Raw genomic sequence first — 23711 nt, 5'->3', positions numbered from 1 at the left:
CTGTAACCATTAACCTGTGGCCCTTGCCCTCACCTTTGCACCAAAATGAGGATGATAATGATGATGATTCTTATGAAGGTGCATCATAATAACAATGATTTCTCCTTCTTGATCCTATCTATGCAGTAATTATCTCAGTTATTTGAAGAGGACTTGGCTTAGCTGCAGCCAGTCAAGGCAAACTCTCTAGATTAAGTTTGTTTTTAATTATGTATGCTCTTAAGATGTGCAGATGAGTCACCCAGCCCCGTGGTTTTCACCATAACTGAGTCTAAGGACTGGTCTTACAGCAGCAGTGAGAAACTTCCAGAGAAGAGCTCAGCCAGGCTGATACATAGCCGCAGGGATGCCAGATTTCAATGTTTTGTTCAGTTCAGTTTGTTCATTTTTAATATATGAATACATTTTGTTACTTAGTGTATGAGCTGACACTGGTTGAAAATCTGATGAACACTGTCGGGTTCGGATTCATTATTAATATGCACCACCGCAATAACATTTTAACGGTGAGTTTTTTTTGGGGTGATAGAAAAAAGAAAACCGTTTTCTTCCTGTTCTCAGTTCAGGCGAGCCATCAACAACAATAAGCCCCCCAGACAGAACCCACACACCTAATGAGGAAGTGTAGCTAGCAGTGTGTGTAGTGTCCAGAGCTAGGACAATCTCCAAAATGAGGTGGATTAGGCTTCCAGCAGTTGAGGCTGTTCCTGTTTCCAAGCCTGATTGTAACACACCGTCTCCCTCGCCTGTTTTCTCCCTCCTACTCTCCCTCCTGATTTGTTTTCCCCTTCCTCCCCTCTCCACCTCCTTCCATCCCCGACACAGTTGTTGCTGGATAATAGCGCAAATGTGGAGGGCGCCCTGCAGGATGGGGCGGAGAACTACACAGAGACCCCGCTTCAGCTGGCCGCCGCTGCAGGTAATCACAAACGAGCAAGCAAAGATGTGGATTCCTCTTTTGTGTTAGGATTCCAGACGTGCATTCAGTACTTCACACACTTGACCTAAGTATTATTCCTCATAAGGCGTATAAGGGATTAGTCATGACATGCTTGGATCTAAGCTCACCAGAGGGCATTCTCCCTCTGCTTTAATCATCTAATTAATATATCACTTTCAATTACTATCTGGAATTCAAGAGTGCAGTGAATTCTAAATGCTGTTTCTCATGATCGTGCTGCGATATAGTTGTGCAGACACATATGGAAGAAAAAAAAAACGTGCAGCTGGTGTTTTTATTCGATCAAAATGAGCTGAGATCATTTGTCAGAACTGAACCAAGTTTGTGTTCTTGCCAAGTTAGATGAGAAAATCGATACCACTGTCATATCTCTATAAGATATCATGCTAAAGCCAGTAGGCAGTTAGCTTAGCTTAGCATAAACACTGGAAAAAGGGGGAAAAAGCTAGCCTGACCCTTTCTAAAGGTAACAAAAAACACTCTAAAGCTGACCAATTAACACGTTATATCTAATTTGTTTTGTTTGTATAAAAACCGAAGGAGTCTTGCTGTTACTCTGAGGTTGCCAGGCAACTTGAAGAAGTCACTGCACTTGGCCAAGAAATAGTCCCATGCATGACTCCCCGTAAACTTTAGTTTTTGTACAAGATAAAACAAATGAGATAAATAAATAAATGAGGTGTTACTTAGTGAGCTTTAAAGATGCTGGCAGATGGATTTGGTTACCTTTGGACAGAGCAAAGCTAGCCGTTTATGCTAAGCTAAGCTAACTAGCTGCTGAACGCACAGACAAGAGGCAAAAAAAGCAAATAAGCGTTTCCCAAAATGTTCTTTAAATGTGCTACATATTTGCCACATCAAAGGTCTGTACACTGTTAACCTTTAATTCTACAAGTTAATTGAAATGTAACATGTTGACATATAGCAGTGTATCTTCATGTGTCAGTGCATGAATGTAGGCAGCCATGTTGCCATGGCAACATGCAGTTAAAACATGCAGCCACTGATAATGAATACAATTAACATCCTACTCATTAAATAATAAATAATGTAGGGGAAATAAAGACCACAATGCCAGAACTAATTTTGTTAATGAATAGCAATGAGTGAGAGACGTTCTAAGCACAGCAGCAGGTTCAGGCTCGTTCTCCAACTCCTGCCTGTTTTACTTTACTGTCATGTTAACTTTAATGGAACATAAAAGCTCAAATAAGCAATGCCGGCATCCAGAAATTCAGGTTAGGAAAGGGGCAACAATTTGATTGTGTTGGATAAGATCTCATTTATATGAGTATTGAACGTTTTGTTTCTGCTTGGAACAGCACATCAGGGATTAGATAATGTCTTGTTTTGCTTTCAGTAGAGCAGATCTCACTGCTGCTATGGTCACTTGATTTGATTTAAAACTACTGTGCAGAATTTAGGAATGTGAAAAGGTATTTTGACAATTTACGTTTTGTTGTTGTATACTTGAACAGCCACTTAAAGAGCCATTCACAGAGACACTTTCAGCCCCTCACAACAAGTACAGATGTTGTGACACAATCCAAATGTATTCACATGACTGTATTTCAGTCATGTGAATACCAGCAGTCCAAAGACCAAAGATAAACATTTTTTTATGATATAAATCAAAAAAGACTACCAAGTACTCACATCTGATGGGCCGAAGAATTGCAGATTGGTTTTCTGTTGATCACCTGATCGATTAGTCGCTCTAATTTTCTTTTAGATTATGTATATTAATGCTGACTAATACAGTTCCAGTATTCTTACATTATTTTTTATTTTTAACTTTTTTTTTAAATGTTAATTTCTTGTTAATTCTAGTACTGTTTTATATAAATGCTGTTATGTCTTGCTGTGCTTCTGTTTAATTTATTAAATAGTTTTTTAAAAAGTATTTAGATTCTTTATGTAAGTGAAATAAGTATACCTCAGTGTATAAATACTCCACTTAAGTACAGAAGTATTATCAAAACATTAAAAGTAAAAGGAATCATCATGCATTAGCATTTAAGCATTTTAATGTTGTAGCTGGTCAAGGTGCATTTAATTTTAACTACTTTATAGCCTGTGGGGCAGTTTAATCATTAAAAATGCATATTTTGTTGATCATACATTTTGTATGTAAAATTCTAACCTGCAAAGTAACTATTGGTTTTATTATCACATTTTCAGAACCATAGTTTGTATTTCTTGTGTGCATTACCCTCTGTGTTACTACACTATATTATTAGCTTGTCAGTTATCTGTGAAACACTTTGAAATGCACTAACCTGTAAGAAAAGTGCTATACAAATAAAGTTTGATTGATTGATAGCTGTCAGATTAATGTAGTGGAGTAAAAACTATAGAGAGTTGAATATATAATGTATAATATAAGGTAGAATAAAAAGGTAATGGTCCAGTAAAACTGCCATTAAAAGTACTCCAAAATTCGACTTAAGTACTTGAGTAAATGTGCTTTGTGTCTACTTTCTACCACTGCTGTATTTGAGTGTTTATTTGTCTGTTTTGACTGTCGACCTTGTTAGGTAACTTTGAGTTGGTGAGTTTGCTTTTGGAGAGAGGGGCAGACCCCATGATCGGGACCATGTGTCGAAACGGTATCTCCTCTGCCCCACTGGGAGACATGAACTCATACAGCCTGGCAGCATCACACGGCCACAGGTAATACTGTCATACACAAACACACACACACACACACACACACACACACACAGCTAGCTGAGACATATCCGTTACCACAGTATTGATCTATTTACACATTCTGACCTGGTCCATCTGCCTCTCTCAAAATCCTGCAGAAAATGAGAAGGCAGATATCTTGGCTTCCCTGTCAGACAGCAGGCGATGATAAGCTTCGCAGTCTATTCAGCAGCATTTATGGCTTCAGTTTGACATCATTTCCCTGCAGTTGAGTAAGATAAAGCCCATTAACATTCAATGCAGTGAGAGCTGTCAGGAAGTAGAGTGGAGGAGCAAGCCAACAACACAATACAGCATTATTAAGACAATCAATTATAGCATGATGATCACGCTGTAGCATGTGCATCAGGATTGGCAGGGTGCGATTTGCTTGGTTGGGAGGTGGGGGCGCCTCTGCTGAACTATTTTTATCCCCAGTGGGAACAAAATTTAAAAAAACAACTAAGTAAGGGGCTGCAATGCGAGAACAGTCATTAGTGCAAACAACAGTAAAATCAGAAATGGACTTTTACTGTCAGTCCTCGTGCTCATGTGACAATAGAGATGACACCGCGGCTAGGCTACAAAATGGACAACAGGTTGCCTCATGGATGTATTTCAAGAGCTGGACCAAAAATGGCGCCCATTCAGTCCAATAACAATTGCTCGGTTGGCGCATACGCCAGAAAAAGTTTTTAGCTTCCGGGTAGTGCAGCCCACTGAATGTGTGCAGTAGTGTTTCCCTCGCTGGCCTTGAATTCCCGCTCGGCTCATAGACTTTACATTGTGATGACGTCACAGATTTTTAAATCGCTTTTCTCGGCTTGAGGAAACTTTTACAAATATAAAACCTCCACGGATCAAAAATTCCTAATAGAGAGAGTCATAATTGACCTTGTTTGCAGTTCGAGGTGTGGTGGTGGTCTAAGGGGAAAATGCTTTCTGGGCCGTAGGGGTATTTTTTGCTGCAATGCTGCGAGTGACCACTGGGAAAAATTGGCTGCAAGGCTCCCTATCCAGCTCTTATGATACATCCATGGGTTGCCTCCTTCCCTGCTTGGAGATTTGCAAAGATAAGGACAAAAAGACAAAAAACTAAACAAATATCTCATTTCTGATTCATCTTTTTTCTACACGGACATGTCAAAGGACCACCTGTTAAAATGCCATGTGGTTGCTAGTAATGACATGAATAAAGTTATTGGGTATTTTTGTCTTTTCATCAAAATTATTTGTATTATGACATTCGCACATTACATGTACTGTTTATACTGCGAACATTTTCACATTGTACAATATCTTGTACAATATTTATTTCAACTCTAACAGCTCTACAGTAACAAACACTTATATTTTATTGTAAAATTTTATTTATATTATTTATGATCAGCTTCAGATTTGCTTTTCTTACATGTTGTATCTTGTTAGCTTGCAAACAAAACATCCTACAATAATCTGGGTTTTGTTCGGAGGTAGGAAAGTGAGCAAAGAAACATCACTGTGAGGACAAGATGTCTGACTCTAAGCTGATGTTGGTCAGTAAGAAGCTGAAATGTTTAACCTAACTACTCACTGACTCTTTCTTTTTTTATTCCTACATGAGTTAAATAAATGAGATACAACATGTAAATATGACACCATATTCTCATATATTTCTTTAACTATTTGATTACATGAACCACAGAGATCACACTTGTATGTGCAGCAAAACCATCAATCAACTGTTAGTGGTGTTCAAATTAAATTTTATTAACGGCCTCAAAGTGAAGACTGTGATCAAACAATCACACCGACAGGATATGATGTTATGTTACCATCCTGTACTAAAGCAGATGGTGCAGTGATGCATCATCAGGCTGTGATCACACTGTATACGTTACATGTTGAAATCCGTTCTTCTCAAAGGAGGGCATCTGTTGCTGCTGCATCATTCTGCTGCAGAGGCAGTGTGTTGTGATGTTATTCAGTGTGTATGTTAATAATGTACATGTGAGCTAAAATAAATGTTATTTTCCCACATTTTTACTTACCTACAGAGTACATAGGACTTGTGCAGAACAGCACGGTAGTATTTTTCATATCATGAGCAACAAAAGATACCAGGGACATGGAAACATTCTACCATTGTCCCCACTGCTAAATGCAAAAACCTAAAGATCTTAAGTACACAATATGTAATCTTCTGCTGCAAGGGGTCCCTCAATCAGAACAATAACAAAAGACAGAGTTTGATGATGTTGTGAATTAGCATGGGATCATGGGAGTTGTTGTCTTCATTGTTAAACAACCACCATTGTTGTCATTGCAATCAGCTTCTCCCAGTTAGGATTCCGTGTTCATCGCTCAGGAGGTTTTTACCATGAGCCTCCATAGAGGTCTCCTCCTCTCCAAAACAAACGGACCAGATGATTAAAACCGGTAAAAATGCTGAATAAAGCAGTTTCATGTTAAAAATCAGTGTTTCTCTGACGCTGTTCGGTGGACACAGGACATCCGGCGGGGCTGCGAGCTGCTGCTAATGTTTGCGCAGCTTGTTTCTCTGATAACTTAAGATTCAGACATCAGATGACTAAAATACTTCATCCAATTAAAACATATAGTTAAAAACGACCAAGATCTAAAAAGTGTATTGTAAAAATGTGGCTTAAAACTGGATAAAAAAATCACTTTATGACAGCTTCTGGTGGACAACCACAACGCTGATGCATGCGTGAAGGGGATATGATGCCATTGACATGAGAGCAAATGAAACGGACCGTTACCTTGATTAAAATTAGAGATTTCTCTGGGTTTTAACATTGTTCGGAAACATTTGGGATAATGTAAGTACACAACTCAACGAAATATATAACATAGGTCTAGTCGTTTTAAGACATTTTAATGCAGAAAAGTTACATATTGGGCTTTTAAACGACTTCAGGCTTGTGGCCCTTGCATGTTTAGTTTTGAAGGTTTTTGAGAAGATTATAAAACAGGCTGTTCTACAGCAGGTCCAGAGTTCACTTGACCCTGTACAGTTTACCTACAGGGCTGGCAGAGGGGTAAATGCCACCCTGACCATGCTGAATTACCTGTATCATCATCTTAAGGGTCTGTTGACTCACGCCAGGCTCCTGTTGTAGACTTTTCCTCTGCTTTTAATACTATTCAGCCATTTTTGCTTGCAGAGAAACTTCTTCTCGATTTTAATCTTGATATTAATGTCATTGGATGGATTGTAGACTTTTTGACAGATCAGTCACAATGTGTGAGAGTAAACAGTGTCCTTTCAAACAACATCCACTGGTTCACCTCAAGGACGTGTCCTGTCTCCCCTCCTTTATATTCTTTTCACAAACAACTGTCAAAGTAAATACCACAACAGACGCATTATAAAGTTTGCTGATGATTCTGTTATACAGAATCATCAATCATCAAGGAGAGGAACTAGGTCATGGCCCAGTAATTGATGACTTTCTGTCATGGTGTAAGGAGTCTTTTCTTGAGTTAAATGTGTCTAAAACTAAGGACATGGTCATTGGTTCTAGGAAGTCGGCTCCAAACCCAAAACTAACAGATATTGAGGGAAATTAAATTAACCTAGTAGAAAATCACAAGTATTTGGGTATCATGTTTGACAAGTTGGATTCCAACGAAATGTAGATGCAATTTTTAAAAAGTACCAACAACATCTGTACTTAGGGGTTGCGTAACGATTACTGGACAGCAGGTGACTAAGCCCATGTGGTCTGATTCATGTCGCAGCACCATGATGACACCTGATAAACCCAGAACCGCGTAGTGTGTGCACTATAATGATGACTCTGTTCTATATAGAAGTTTCATTGAGTCTGTTCTGTCCTTCTGTATTGTGGCCTGGTTTGGGAACCTGAATCTGGCCAATAAGAATAGGCTTGGCCAGCTTGTCTAAGTGGCCCATAATGTTATTGGGTTGAGTCAGCTGCAGCTCTCTGACCTCTACTAGAGGCAGGTCCCAAGGAAGGCCAAGGCCATATTGGACTGTCCTGATCAGCCCCTGCAGAGAGAGTTTGACTTCCTACCTTCAGACCGTAGATACATAGTTCCTGCTCAGAGGACAAAAAAGAATAGAAAAGCTGTGCTACTTAAACTAGAAACGCTCTGTCAGAATTTAATAATATTCTCAATATTTTATTTTTTATAATGAGCTTGCACTGAAGACTGCACTTCCTTGAGTCCTCAGCAATATACAGACCAAGTGTGAAGTCGATTGGTTGAACGGTTCTCTTGAGGTAGACAGGTAGACAATGCGGAGAAAAAGAGAGAGCATAGACATCAGAAAGCCAAAGCCAAACCTTTTTAACGGTGATGAAACTAAGAATATTATAACATGTAAAACGTTATGATGTTACTGTTTCTGTATACATACAGAAACAGCACCTGATTGGCTGCTATATGGTGCGGCTATGCTTCTGCGCGGCTGCCATATTGGAGTGGTCAAGTTCCGCTAGTAAACAAATGCAGCGCCGGTATTTTACGGCCGCCATATTGGAGAAGTCAGCTAAATGCTTTCTTTTAATGATATCTTTAATATTTCTCATCCAAACAACTTCACACTGAACACTGCACTTCATTGGGTTCTCAGCAATACACCCGCCAACTGTGAAGTCGATCGGATGAACGGTTATCCACAAAAGCAAAGGACATTCAGACCTTCCTTTCCTTTATAGTTAGATGAGAATATTATGAGTGTCATCAAAGCTGGGGGGCTGATTGAGCTTAATGTGGATTCAACATAGTATGTTTAAGCCTAATTTAGAACTATTTTTCTACAATCATCCACTTCACAACTCTCTTCCGACAATTTGACCCCAGGCCAAGCTACGTGTTTTGCTGTTCCCTCATCCTCTCCCCAAGGCATTCTTCCCTTTTTTACCTCTTTGCCTGACCTGTCACAGTATTTTATCACTGTGAATTCCTTTAATCTCTGTCTCTGTCTTTATCTGATACTTTGTCCCCTCTAGGAATGTGTTTCGGAAGCTCCTGTCCCAGTCGGAAAAGGAAAAGGGGGATGTGCTGTCCCTGGAGGAGATCCTGGCCGAGGGTACAGATCCCAGGGAGAAGACTTTGGCTCCGCATGCCAATGGTGGAGGGACCCTGCGAACAGGAAAGGCCAAGCTGAGGGCCCTGAGAGAGGCCATGTACCATAGCGCAGAGCACGGCCATGTGGACATCACCATAGACATCCGCAGCTTAGGTCAGATTTACTAATACATGCTTCACTGGCACACATGCCTCACTCTCTGGTGCCTCCAGCTGTCCTGGAGATGTGCTCATGCTGTGCCTGTCCTGTCCCGTTTCGTTCTGTCCAGTCCTGTGCTGTCCTGTATACACTCTCAGCAATCACCACTACTCATCCAACCATGAAACAGTCACCAAAGGAGGACTTTTTATATCCAAGGCGATAATAGCTTGGGTCAAAGGTGTGAACATGATGATGAAACAGTGTCCTCAAGCATTGCTCATTCTGTAGATGTGGCAAATCATCAGCTTTCACCCCAACATCGTCCAGTTCATTGGGCACCTAATGTGGCTGTTTATCAGGATTTGATTAGTCTAATTGACTGTTTGATTATAGCTGACAAAACAGTGTCACAACAAGGTACATTCTGCAGCTGTTCAAGACCTTTTGGTCGTATTACCTGATCTTCCTCATCATGGGGTTTTCCCCATTTGCAGATGTTCAAATTTCCATTTTTCCAAACACTTGAATGGAACAGTATATGTCACTTGTTTAATTTGTACTAAAACTGACGCGTAAAAACAACTGTATGGTTTTATGGGGGTTTTAATGAGATATAACATGTTAATTAGTGAGCTTTGGAGGTGCTGGTTGGCAGATTTTATCGCCTTTAGACAGAGCTAGGCTAGCAGTTTGCCCCTGTTTCCATTGTTTATGCTAAGTTAAACTAACCATCTCCTGACTGTAGCTTCATAATTAACAAACAGATATAAGACTGGCATTGACCTTCTCATTGAACTCTCGGAAAGAAAGCTTCACCTTCTTCTCCATGTCGGCTTAAAAGTTGAAACCAAAAGTTAATTCTTGACCTTGGAAACAGCAGTCGACACTACAATCTGACTACAAGGAAGATTGTGTGAATCGATTGAAAGCTCCAAAACAGTTGTGGTGAGATTGTTTTGTCAAATTCTGTAGAACTGTCAAACTCAGCTAAAAAATATTTTTAAAAAATACCCACAATAGGTTCCCAAAGCCTAAGGTGACATCTTCTAATTGCTTGTTTTGCTTGACCAACAGTCCAAAACACAAAGATACTTAATTTAAGCAGCAAAACTTCACATTTGAGATCCTGGAACCAGCAAAAATTTGGCATTTTACATGATTAATGACTTCAATGATTAATCTAGTATAAAATTTGATTAATTTCATACTCGATTACTCAACTGATCATTCCAGCAGTGCTGTTGATACACAGAGCTCCCACTGTCATGTCATGGGTCATATTAATTTCATCTTCCAGTCGCCATCAGATTCTTACAGAACATTACAGCCATTTTTTAACAGGACATTGTTTAATTATATTCAAGTGCTGTCTTTATATTCCCGCCGGAGCTTCAGACTTTCCACTAATCCAACGCTCACCATGCAATCGCCCTTCAACTCGCACTAACACCATAACCAAAGTGATGGAAACATGGTCGGTTCTGTCGCCCTTGAAACTGCTCAGACATCAGACTGGCTTTGCTCTGTGCAAGTTTTGTATTCACTGTCGGTGTGGTGGTGTTCCCAGGCGTTCCCTGGACGCTGCACACCTGGCTCGAGTCCCTGCGTACCTGCTTCATCCAGCACCGCCGGCCGCTGATCCAGGGCCTCCTCAAAGACTTCAGCTGCATCCAGGAGGAGGAGTACACAGAGGAGCTCATCACGCACGGCCTGCCGCTCATGTTCCAGATCCTGCGAGCCAGCAAGGTCAGCAGGGTTTTCTTTCATGTGCATGTAAACAAAATGCTTGTTATAGAAACATCAGAAAAAGTAAGCCTGGTTCTATGGGAATACAAACTGTCCTGTGCTCATATTCGAGGGTGACATTAACACTCATATTTGCATATATTTAGTTGCACTCCAAACCATATTATCATACATTTGCATAAAATGTTGTCCCGAATAGCTTGTGGAAAACTGAGACCACAACACTGTAATCTGTACAAAGTTTCTGTCCTCATTTGTGTTGCTGTCTGTTTGCAGAATGAGGTGATAAGCCAGCAGCTGTCAGTCATTTTCACCCAGTGCTACGGGCCCTTCCCCATTCCTAAGCTGACAGAGATCAAGAAGAAACAGACCTCGCGCTTAGGTAAGAGGGCAAGTTAAATATAGTAGCTGTTTTTGCCATTTTCTTCCACTTTCTGTATTAAATGAAGCTGAGTGATGAGGGGAGTGACAGCGGGGTTAGAGATAAAGTGGCAAGCCCAGAGTTCTGTTTTTTGGGGAGGAATTTTTGTCTCCAACTTTGTTGAGGCCAAAGAACACTTGTCAATCAAACAAATACTATAACACCTATTACCTTTTTTTCCTCGGGTTTGTCTTCATCTGTGACAGACATGTTATTTATTTTCAGCCTTGTAACTTCAGATGTTAAAGCTGTTATGAACTGACTGCAGGATGAATTGCCTCGTTTAACAAAAAACATCATTTGGTGCTTCACAATGGCAAATATGCAAATATACACATGAAATGTCACAGATTATTGCTTCAAACTCATAACATAACGAGATTACAGAGATATTACTTCGGTTTATTAACTAGTACAACAAGGTCTTCTGGATATTTGGGAACTATTAGAGAACTTTTTAGTGTTTAGTCGACAAAACATGGAGGAGGAGTGAAATGTAGAAGTTCAAGCTACTGACAAGTGTTATTCAGTATTTTATTTCCAACTGTTTTTTTCTTAAATCAACTCCGATATTCTGTCCCCTCAGCTGATAACACACATTTCTGATCATATGTTTTGCATGCAGATATTTGTAGTTACATGTAAGTAATAGTGAGATTATAATCTGGAGTTAAAGCTCTTTAGAAGTTAGGAAGGTCTGTTATTAGAACATGAGGAGGCATTGAAATATTCAGCGACTGTGCTGTAGCACCACCTAGTGTTCACTCAATAAAAGGGCGAGAATAAAATGACTAATGGTTAGTTACTTTAAAGTGAAGTGAATTAATGCTTTAAAAACCTTTGACAACTCATTAATTTATCGGGATACACTTTAAGAAACAACGAGGCCCAGATATCAAATTCAATTGGCTGCTTTTTGGAATACTAATGAACTGGGAATTGATGTATTTTGATTTATGCAGCGCTGATAGCTGAGTGATGAATCACCTGTAGAGTACAGTAATTAATTACCACATTAGTTTAATCGTCTGCTGTTTGCTGTTCTGCACCTGTAGTTTCAGAGCCTTGAATAATGAGGCATCATTTAGCTGTTTTTACTGGATCTAATTGTCACATTTTTGGGGGTTTTTTTTAGACCCTCACTTCCTCAACAACAAGGAGATGTCTGATGTCACTTTCCTGGTGGAGGGGAAACCATTTTATGCACATAAGGTTTTGCTGTTTACAGCATCAGCCAGGTAAAGTCGGATTCTGAATTCGTTGCTATTTATTTTGCATTTTTTATATTCTTTGAATAAAAGAAGAATGGGCGATACTATATACTAGAATATACAGTATGTATAATTTCTTCTTCTTCGTTCAGGTTCAAGTCACTGCTCCAAAACCGACCAGCAGCAGAGAACACCTGTATTGAGATCAGCCATGTCAAGTACAATATATTCCACGTAAGACGTTCACTGTCTCAAATTTTAATTTTTGAGGAGGCTCATTGATGAGACAAAACCAGATCCTATCGTCATTATGTTGTGGTTGTGTTTTAAAATGCAGACTAGGTTAGGGCTGCAACCAGCAGTTGTTTTTGTTATTGATGAATCGATTAATCCTTGAGTCTATAAAACATCAGAAAAGAGTGAAAAATACTCATCCCAAGTTCTTAGAGCTTAAGGTGATGCCTTCATGTTGCTTCTTTTGTCTGACCAGCAGTTCAAACCCCAAACACATTCAGTTTGCAATCACATAGAACAGAGAAAGCAGCAAGTCCAAGTACCTGTATGACCTGTATGATAAATCAATTATCAAAATTGTTGTCCACTAATTTAGTGTTGTGTTATTTTAACAAGGGTGTCCTATAACACATCTACCTTCTTATTTGTCAATACTAAACTGCAACTGGTTTTGTATTTTTTTTCATTTTTAATATACATGTTCTAAACATTTAAATCTACATTATTATACAGACTATGGACTGACAACCGTCCTGTTTTGTCTTTCAGTTGGTTATGCAGTATCTGTACTGTGGAGGCACCGAATCCTTGCATATACGCAACACTGAAGTTATGGAGGTAAGAGAGACTTAACAAAAGCCTGCTGAGCGACAGCGAAAGTATTAGCATATCTAATCCTGAGTCCTGTGCCTCATTCTGTGTGGCTGTACTGTTCCCTGCAGCTCCTGTCTGCAGCCAAATTCTTCCAACTAGAGGCCCTTCAGAGACACTGTGAGATCATCTGCTCCAAGAACATCACCACCGAAACCTGTGTGGACCTCTACAAACACGCCAAGGTGAGAAACCATCTCTAGCAGCTGGTGGAGAACTGATGATCAAATTATTTGTCAAGTTGTCATCAAATGTCAATGTAAACATGCCAGACGTGTAACAAAAACGATATGGTATAAATTCTAACATAAGCTCCAAACATTACATTAATGGACAAGTTTAGATGAATAAAATATCTTTTAAATTGACAATAAAATAATTTTATTGTCTATTTTATATCTATTTTATTTAAAGCTCCTCTAATTCCTACTTTTAACAATGTCTATTATCACCTGACTCTGCAGTGACCTTCAGCTCGTTTGAGCATTTTAGCATCTTTCAGCCTTGTTTTGGTTTTACGGACCTCAACTTTACTGTTTTGGTTCACTCTCACTACTCTCATCAGTTGTTTTTAGATGCAGAAGGCAACTATTCTTAGCAAAAAAGCTTTAAAAACCCACTGTAAAGTACCTTAAATTTTGTATTTTGGCATGGACCCCAGCAAATAAAGCCTTATGACTTTGGTGATCATCTAGCGCCACCAGCAGGTCAACATTTGTGGTTTGTGTGAACTATCTCAACAGCTGGATTGGATGAATTGCAATGAAATTTGGTACAAAAATCCACATCTCTCTCACAACTAATTGTAATAACTTTGGTGATTCTTCTCCTCAACTCCTCAAATTGTCCAATACTTTGATTTATGAGTAAATACTTGACAAACTAATGACATTCCCAGCAGCCTCAGCTGTATTTTGTGTTTAATGATAATTATCAAATGTTATCATGCTAATGAAGATGGTTAATATGATGAACGTCATACCTGCTAAATATCTGCATGTTAGCATTGACATTTTGAGCATGTTAGCATGCTGACGTTAGCATTTAGCTCCAAGTGTTGCAATGCTTAAGTGTAGCCTCACAGAGCCACAAGTGTGGTTTTAGTCATGTTGGACTTTTTGTCATGAAAATGGTCGAATTGTAATATTTGCATAACCAATATCAGATGTTTTGAAACATTTATGACAGTAGTAGTATCAAAAAAGACTCATCCATACTAATAACTCTTTGTAAAAGCAATCAATATTGCACCAACTGTCACCAGGCTTGTTTAACTTTTCCACTAACAAAAACGTATTATATCAGAATATTATGAAAGAAGCTACAATTACATTAAAGTCCTACACAAAATGACTTTAATCTAGTAATACTTAAGTTCTTCTCTGCCTTTAAAACTGTAAAACTCTTCCACTCATCTTGTTTTTTTTCATTATGCAGTTCCTTGGTGCCACGGAGCTTACGGCTTTCATCGAGGGCTATTTCCTGAAGAACATGGTGCTGCTGATTGAGCTCGACGGCTTCAAGCAGCTGCTGTACGATCCTCCTCCCGCCGAGAGCCCCGCGTCAAGCCCCGGCGTCTGCTCCGACATCCTCTACGACCTGGAGAAAACTCTGGCCACGCGCATCCACTCCATCCACCTCTCCACCTCCAAGGGCTCCGTGGTGTGACGTCGTCCCGCTCCGGAGCCCCTCCGATCCAGCCACAGCATCCATGTAACACCACTTTTAACATCCAGTGTCTTTAACTATACAGCCCCGTCCACCTGTCCTGGCCCCCCCTGCTGCTGAAGAGGAGCTGTCGGATGTCGTTATGTCAGGGATTCCCTTTAATTCCGCCTGTTGCAGCTCCCTGAGGGGACGTTAATGTTGGCATACGTGACAAAACCAGAGAGAGAACTTTCTCGCCTTGTCAGAGGTTTGAACTCTGTTGTCCCAACGGCTCCCACTGATCACTTCACACCCCACCAGTATCTGAAACTGTAAGCAAAACAGACTCGACCCAACAGTATCACTTAGACCTAGCCGTGATTATGAAACTTTCTACTGTATTTCATATAGGATACATGCATGAAATACACACTGTACACCTTTTTTTTTTTGGGCTTAAAAAGGTAGATTAGAATTTTAACTCAATAATTCAATAAAAGCAGCTTTTTCATCATCTCAGATATGAGACTTCAGTTTACAAATCACTTAACGGAAGTGGATGCCACTGCAGTGAAGTCACCTGTAGTATAAGTTTGACACATGCCAAAATATACTCCTACTATACAATCAATAAAAATAACAATAAGTGATTAGTAGCAATGCCAGCAGACGGACATTTAGGTGGAACTGAACTTATTTGCATTTCTTTCTGTCAGTTCTGTGTCGGATACGTTTCACTGTGTTATCTACTGTGTGCAGAGGCCAAACTGATCACACGAACTTCCACCGTGGCCGACACTGCAGCGCCGATTCAACTTACTAAAACGGCCCACTCAGTGAAATCTATGCTGACGTATGCTTGAAACATGGATGTCCAACTGGGAAATTAACTTGTGATAACTCCACGAACACTGTCGACTTTTTTTGCATGACACCTCCTCAACTGAGCTGCCCTGATATTGCTTTTTATGCAGAGCTTACTTCACGGACCACTTTCGCAAGGGGGAAGTAAGGGAAAAACGCTGCTTATTAACTTTCTATCCACTGCAAAACAGACTTGAGCGGGCTTGGAGATGGATTTCGATGGCAGGGACTTTCTCTTTAAAGATATTTAAAGCAAAGTGTAAATACGTCCTGAAAAGTCATCGTGCTGTTTATTCTTTTTTGTAAACTGATATACAGTATTCTCCTACACTCGCTTGGCTGATGACACCAGTCTCATTGAATGTGCTCCCTGAACAGTTTGTTCTAGCTGTATGTCTTATGCAAAGTTGCATGTTTGATCTGTTTGTATGACTCCGTTTTCCGCTTTAGGTGTGCTTTCTGTGTAGATTGGTAGGGCTGAGTAGGTTGTTGATTGTTCAGAAACCAGTTGAAAGGAGTTTTCCCCATTTCTGACACATTCCAAATTATCAAGGTCAACCACAAGACCCTTTTTGTTTTAGACTTCAATAACATCTCTCAATAACATCACTTCTGTGAAAGAAAAGGCCAAATTCCCGCACACTGTCAGCACGGAGTTTAGAAACTCTCCCGGATGAATCATCAGTACAAAAGATACAACAAGACTATGTACAATAACACTTTAGGGGAGAAGTTACCTATAATTCCCAAGGTGCATTTGGGCAAGAAACACCCAATCATCAAGCTTAAAATGATCTTAGAGTAAACTGCTAATGTTGGATTGAAGGTAAACTTTACTAATTTTAGAATGTGCAGCTTCAATTAATTTGAATTCTGGGTGAATTGTGGATGAATTTAGCATCTGTGGTGCCACATTTTGGTCACAAATTCATTACGAAGCGTTTTGAATAAACTATCATGCCTCTGACTGGCTCCTTCTCCATAGCAACAGCAGCAGAGGCTCTTGGGTATTGTAGTGTTAAGAGCTGTCTGCCATGGCAAACTGATGAAGTTGAAACAATTTAACTGGTGGCCATAACATAAACATATATGAATGAAATATTATCCAGGAGAGGCCAGTGAGGATATTGTTTAAAGAAAAAATTGTCAGGCATCAAATTCAAAATGTGAAACAACACATATTTATACCAGAATAGGAGCCAAATCTCACCCGAGACAATCATCACATCAATAATGATGAAAATATCCTTAGAATGAGACAAACAATATAAGTCCAAATCCAAAGAATACCAATGAAAATTGAAAAAAAAAAATGGAAATAGCAATATTTTTTTAGATAAAATATTAGATCAGAAATGCAAAATAAGCAATTATTTATCAACACAAAATGTTGAAAAAGAGGGTTTATGGGTTGCAGATCAGGTTTCATTTTTATTTTACAGATTTTTGCATATTTTTGACTCATTCTACAGATGTTTATATCAACTACTGATGTGGTAATTGTCTCAGTTTGAGATTTGGCTCAGGCGTTTTTGAGATTTGGTTCCTCTATTTGATTGGTCTATTATGACTCTAGTATATAGGTTTATTTTTTCATGTTGGGAATTTGATGCGTGACAATGGTCCATGAGAGAAATGTTGTGTCTCTAATAAACTTGCTGAAAGTGTGCGGAAATACCACCTTACGGTATGTTCTGTCCTCCAGGTGTGCATTAGATAACACTTCACTAACATCAATTCTAAAAGGACCAAATGTTAAACCAGACAGATTTTATCCAGCAGCAGCTCTGGAGTATCAGCCCTGCTGTTTAAATGATGCACACTCACTCAAAAAGGATCAAATGTCATGCAGTTGAACAGAATTTGAATAAAACCCAGTTGACTTGACCCCGACCCCACTCACTCAGACAAAATACATTCGAATTTAGGAGGAAACCATTGAACCAACAGTATATTTTATGAATGTAACAAAGCAACAAAATTTTAATATTTACAAAATGTGCAATGTCTCCAGTCCAGCAACAAACCAAAAAGAGATGCTTCCCTCTGTTTCCAGCGGCTTACGATGCAAACGTCTCTAAAGTGTCCTCATGGATCGTGCTGGTTCTCTCTACCTTCAGACAAGAGGCAAATCTTATAACAGATGTTGTAGCACACTCAAAATTACTTAATCATTTGTTTATTTGGGCCAAAAATATTTTAAGTGGGGGAAAAAAACAGGCATGTAAGAGTTAGCTTTAAGTTCTGTAAATAGCTACAGAAAATGAAATATAGATACTAACCTACGACTTTATTTTCTTACCTACATACATAGCACTATATATTTTATTTTACATTCCACAGCTATTTTGTTTTACAAAAGTGAAAAAGATTATATAAAAAGATGCTTTAAAGTTTGAAATTAAGCAATATTTCCTTAAGACTGTATTACTTTAAGTAGTACAATGAATAATATGCCACAGGATATAGGAGTGATAAATGTGAATTGAGAAACATAACAAAGTGGACAAATGAGTCACTGAAAAAACCTGAATATACTATTTTTGTTTATATTTTTGTGACATCCCATGATGTATTTTCTTTTAAATGTATGTCACTCATTTTAAAAGGAATATCTCTAACTTATAAAATGAAAATCTATTGATTTTTTTACCCTGATAGCTTTAACGAAGCTCATCTTAAATTATACAGATTAACTCTGGTTGAGATAATTCATCTTTATATTTGGCTTTACGCTGAACACACGCCCACATTTGAATTGAAACCACTTGCTCTTTGAATGTGCAATGTAACTTAAAGATGCAAACCATTTTGTCTCCACCAAGGTAAAAAAGGGTTTATAATGATGTCAAGCACTTTTTGTGCTAGTGTTACTGTAGCCTCACACACAATCAAAAGCATCAGTATTTTAACCACAAGCGTAAGTTGAAGTCTTATTGTTAACCATCAGCAGCTGAATATGGCTTTAACATGAAAATATGAGCATAAGCCAAAAGACTTTTAGCTTATGTCTGTTTCTATTACTCTTAAAGTTATGCCATTAGCAAAAGACTGACTTTAGCTTGCCCCTGTACTGGTGCTTTTGATTCGAAACTGGGTCAAAGCCGTAGAGTAAATGTCGGTTTGCATGGCTCTTCTTGTTTAATGTTGTCGAGAATGTGCTGTGTACACCAGCTTTGTCTAGACAAGACTCTCCCCTTAATTTGTCTGAGCATTTATTTGCCTGCGTACAGTATTTGTTCCTGGTAATAAACAACATTTCTCCTAGACGCAGTGGAAACATGCATGGGATACTCACTAGATTTCGAAACAACACGGGTGGGGGGGGCGGACTTTTGCTATTCTTTTTTCTTTGATGAGAACATGTATATTGTACAATATATATATATATGAAATATAAATTATACATGGTGTGAGAAGCAGGGATGTGGTTGAGTATAACAACAAAAAGGAATGTTACACTCGTGCTACAGTTTCTGTCGTTCCATGACATACTTTTGTGGACAGCTAATAAACGACCACAGTTTAATCTGTATGAAGATCTTTTTTTCTGTTTGAGCTCTGCCATGTTTTTTATGTATTTGTCAGTATAGTTTTTGTGTACTGCTAACTGTTATATCTGCTTCTAACACTCACAAATCCTGCACATTTAAAAGGACACAAAGATATTGACTGACATTAAAGAAATATAAGGTAAATCCACCATGACAAAGACATTTTCGCTGTTTTGAGGTTTCTGTTTTACCTTAAAATCATCATGAGGAAGAGGTAAAGGTCATAGCAACAACAGCTAACATAGCAGGTGTGACAGCTGATGGCGGAATATCCAGTTGTTGGTAAAAGACCTGGATACTGGTGATCTGTGAGACTTAACATCAACATATGCAATAAATATAAACTCTCACAACATTATATAAACTGTCACATCCTGCCTGGTGCAGGAGTAGGTGACATGGTCATGGTGGTCATCTAGTGTAGCAAAAGATTTTTCGTCAATCCTGCATGTCAGTCTCTGCATTTGGGTCCATTTCTGCTACTCCACTTGACAATAAACACCAAATCTGCTCATAACTACCACTACTAATCAAAAATGCTTCTGGTAGGAGTAGAAATGTCTAATATTTGCAATGATGAATAAACATTTAACCAACATTATGAACTGAGGTAAAGGTCATAGCAACAACAGCTAACATAGCAGGTGTGACAGCTGATGGCGGAACATCCAGTCATTGGTAAAAGACCTGTATTCTAGTGATTTGAGAGACTTAGCATCAACATATGCAATAAATATAAACTCTCACAACATTATATAAACACTCAAATCTGCTCATAACTACTACGACTAATGACAAATGCTTCTGGTAGAAGAAGAAATGTCTAATATCTGTAATGACGAATAAACATTCTAAAGCAGTTGGACTTAAAAAGATAATTTTAGCAGTACTCTTTTCTTTATTGTCAACAAATCCCATGAAAATACTAAAACCAACAATACATTAGTCCCTTTCAGAATACTTTTTGACTTACTTACCCTGCCCGTGGCACTCAACTGCAAGCCCATCTGTTCCTTCTGAAAACTTAAACCTTTAAAAACCATCCATCCATCCATTTTCCGCCACTTATCTGGGACCGGGTCACAGTGGCAACTCCCTCTAGCTCCTCCTTGGGGATCCCAAGGCAATTCCAGGCCAGTAGATATGTAGTTCCTCCAGCGTGTTCTGGGTCTGCCCGGGGGTCTCCTACCAGTTGGACATGCCCAGAATACCTCCAGAGGGAGGCGTCCAGGAGGCATCCTAACCAGGTGCCCAAACCACTTCTGCTGGCTCCTTTCAATGTGAAAGATTAGCGGCCCTTCTCCGAACTCCCCCCGGATGTCCAAGCTCCTCATCCTATCTCTAACTCTGAGCCCAGACATTCTCCAGAGGAAACTCATTTTAGCCGCTTGTATTTCATTCTCTCAGTCACTTCCCAAAGCTCATGACCATAGGTGAGAGTCGGGACGTAGACTGACTGGTAAATTGAGAGCTTTGCCTTCTGGCTCAGCTCTTTCTTCACCCCAACGGTCCCCAACTCCATCTCCACCTCACGCTCCATCTTACCCTCACTTGTGAATATGACCCTGAAATACTTTTCAGTTGCAGATTAATACACATTTGGCTCTAATTTAGTATTTCTGGCAGCAGGATGGTGTATGTTGGTTTGACTACATTGTCAGTGTTCATAGTATTGAAGGAACATGTCACCCAGTATAATGGTGGCTCATTTAAATTGCTTTTAGACAACAATGGTGTACTATAGAGGAATAAGACATATCAGACGTTGGATACAGAAACAATACCTGTTCGTAGGATCAATTAGCTGTTGGTTTTGGTCTTTTCAAAGTAAGAAAAATGCAGAACGTCATCAGCAGACTTATCCTCTAAGAAGTAAAAGACCAAATCCACAAAGGCTAAGGCATGTTTGCTGTTGAAAGCATTTAGTTTTAATTTAAAACCATCATGAGGAGCAGCGAGAGGTGTAAGCAATAATATAATGTAAATAGTATAACGGGTGTGTGGCAGCTGATAGTAGAACATTTTATCCTTGAAATGGATTTTCTCCTATTTGTAGGAACAACACATATAGCGCATATCAACACTCATACATGTAAACAACATTTATCTGCAAATTGCAAATGCTTCCTGAAGGATTCCAAATATTTGCAGCAACTCGTGAAAAAGAGGATCGTTCACAGACAATATGCAACAACACAGAAATAATAGATCAAAGCCAGCAGAGCAAACTTTGTTGTATTAAAGGGACACTGCAGCATCCTCTGAATAAAAATGTGACAAATCTGGCCAAAGCCCAGCACCAGGGTGTTTTATTGATCCCTTTACTTCGACCGAGCAAATGACTCAAAGTACTAAAGTCGTGACAGCTCCCCCACAAAGCCAGTGGACTGTCTGCAGACAGATTGATGATGAGAGATGCAAGGTCATAAAAAGTCTGGGGGAGAGTTTGGCTGACAGTCCTTTTTTGGGGGATTCCTCTTTTTTTTTCTGTCTCCACAGGAATACACTGCGCCAAAGATATTTAAGGAACCACAACCATTCCTTCATGGAAGAATTATACCACGGTAGCCATGAAAATTCAATAATATTGATTTGTTTGTATGATGTAGAGTACCAGCCAAAGGTTTGGACACTTTCTATTTCAAAGGAATGGGAAGGTGGGTCCAAACACTTGACTGGTAATGTTTATGTAAATATGAACACATACATTAGGTTTACATCTAGATTATAGTTTTCTTTACAGGAAAGGTCAGATTGAATATACAAATATACCATTGCTTGGACAAAATAAGCTGTATGAATATGACAACATTTACAGAAGCATCCAAAGGGCATTTTTCTCTCTTTTCTGATATTTTACTGACTAAACAATTCATGGATTATTCAAGAAAATAATTAGAAGATTAATCAACAATTAAAATAATTGTTTGTTGCAGCTTTGATATAGAATATCTACTGTACCTCTACTCTATCTGTAGCAAAACTCTATCATTGCTGACAGTAATCACTGGTCCCATAGACATCAGGTCAACTGTCCTCCCCTATGGGTAGAATTGCACATTACTCATAGTTACAACTGTATCAGAAAATAACTTAATATATTAGATCAAACTTTGTCATTGAACAAGTACAGGTACTTAACGAGATGCAGTTGGCCTCTTACCAGAGTGCAATTTAGGCATAAAGTGCTGATGTGCATGATATAAATTACTATGAGCAGCTTACAAGATAAACAAGATGTAGATATTCAGATATACAGTTGTGCAGTGATGCAGTATGTTATATAAAGCGATGTGGTATGTTAGGATTATATAATAATACTGCATTGAGTGGCAGTGGTGGCCTAAAGGTTAGAGAAGGGAGTGACTGCAAGGTCGTCAGTTCAGTCTGGACCAGCAGGATAAATGTGGGTGGGGAAAGTAAAAAAGCAGCACTTGTCCCTCCCTCACTTACCACCACTGAGGTGCCCTTGAGCAAACCCCAGCTGCTCCAGTGGAGCCGGCAGATCAGACTGTAGTTGTACTGGGCAGCTTCCAGGGGTGAATGTGTGTAACTGTGTGAATGTGATCGGGTCATTCCTGCAAAAGAGAAGCTTCCTCCCAGTGAAACTTCCCTGAATAAGTAAAGGTTTAAAAGAAAGACTAATGCAAAATTTAACAAAGGGTTAAGGTTAGGGCCTGTTTAAGAGTAGAGTAGTCTGTTGAAGTTGCTACTGAGGATGTTATGTTTAGGCTCATTTCTCCAAGCGGCCTCTAGAGGGCAGTCAAAGCAGCTTCATGTGAGCCAGATATTTCCAAGATGAACAAGAAGAACTTGTTTCCTTGTAGCATTTATTGTTCCAGAGTTTCACCTCAAAGTAGGGAAAATGATCAGTGAGGATTTATCAGTTTAGAGGATGCAAGACCATTGAGAGCAATCATTGTTCAGACAGCAAACCACACATTTGGATAGAAGTACAACAAACATTAGACAGAATTCGAATGATGGGTCTTACAGTAATATTTTTATGGGTAGCATCACATATTGGTATCAAGAGAAATTAAATGGCAGATAAGATTGCAAAGGAGGCCACAAAAAAGATAATTATTAAGCAGAGATTGAAGGAAAGATGGCAAAAGTAATGAGAGGAAGAGAGGACAATGGTTTTACAGAGTTCGTAGGAAAGTGGGTGAAATGCAGGAAGGTACAGACAATAATATCAAGACTTAGCTTTGGACACTGGACTAAACAGTACACTATTCAAAATAGGTAAACATAATACAGGCAAATGTGACTACTGTGGGCAAGAAGAATATATATATATGAGGCAGAAAGAAGGCATCTGATTCAAAACCTCAGAAAGATGAAAAATATACTTTGATCTAATCGATATTCTACAGAGGAACTCAGGAGATGAGTGTTATCAAATCCTATTAGACTAACTAATTTGATTGAGGACATATGATGATTTGTTTAATGAATATTGTAAATACTAGACATCTGTCCACACTCCATACCAGCTGGAGGCGGTAATGCAGCAATTCGTTGT

The 23711-nt window shown here is 39.1% G+C and overlaps 1 protein-coding gene across 1 annotated transcript in view; it reads left to right on the top strand.

The window, feature by feature from the left end:
* The window catches only part of LOC122975162 (ankyrin repeat and BTB/POZ domain-containing protein BTBD11-A), a 199266-nt gene extending 180108 nt beyond the window's left edge, over positions 1-19158 (top strand). The window contains exons 8-17 of the mRNA XM_044343431.1: positions 826-919; positions 3499-3634; positions 8635-8867; positions 10423-10601; positions 10878-10983; positions 12158-12260; positions 12386-12467; positions 13017-13085; positions 13190-13303; positions 14556-19158. Coding sequence (XP_044199366.1) covers positions 826-919; positions 3499-3634; positions 8635-8867; positions 10423-10601; positions 10878-10983; positions 12158-12260; positions 12386-12467; positions 13017-13085; positions 13190-13303; positions 14556-14786 — 1347 coding nt within the window. The 3' untranslated portion in view covers positions 14787-19158. The remainder of the gene's footprint in view (positions 1-825; positions 920-3498; positions 3635-8634; positions 8868-10422; positions 10602-10877; positions 10984-12157; positions 12261-12385; positions 12468-13016; positions 13086-13189; positions 13304-14555) is intronic.
* Positions 19159-23711: the final 4553 nt, after the last annotated feature.

Source organism: Thunnus albacares, chromosome 23 (assembly GCF_914725855.1).
Source record: "Thunnus albacares chromosome 23, fThuAlb1.1, whole genome shotgun sequence".
Taxonomy (NCBI): Eukaryota; Metazoa; Chordata; class Actinopteri; order Scombriformes; family Scombridae; genus Thunnus; species Thunnus albacares.
The sequence above is the reverse complement of the archived record's forward strand: the minus strand, read 5'-3'. Positions and strand labels throughout refer to the sequence as shown.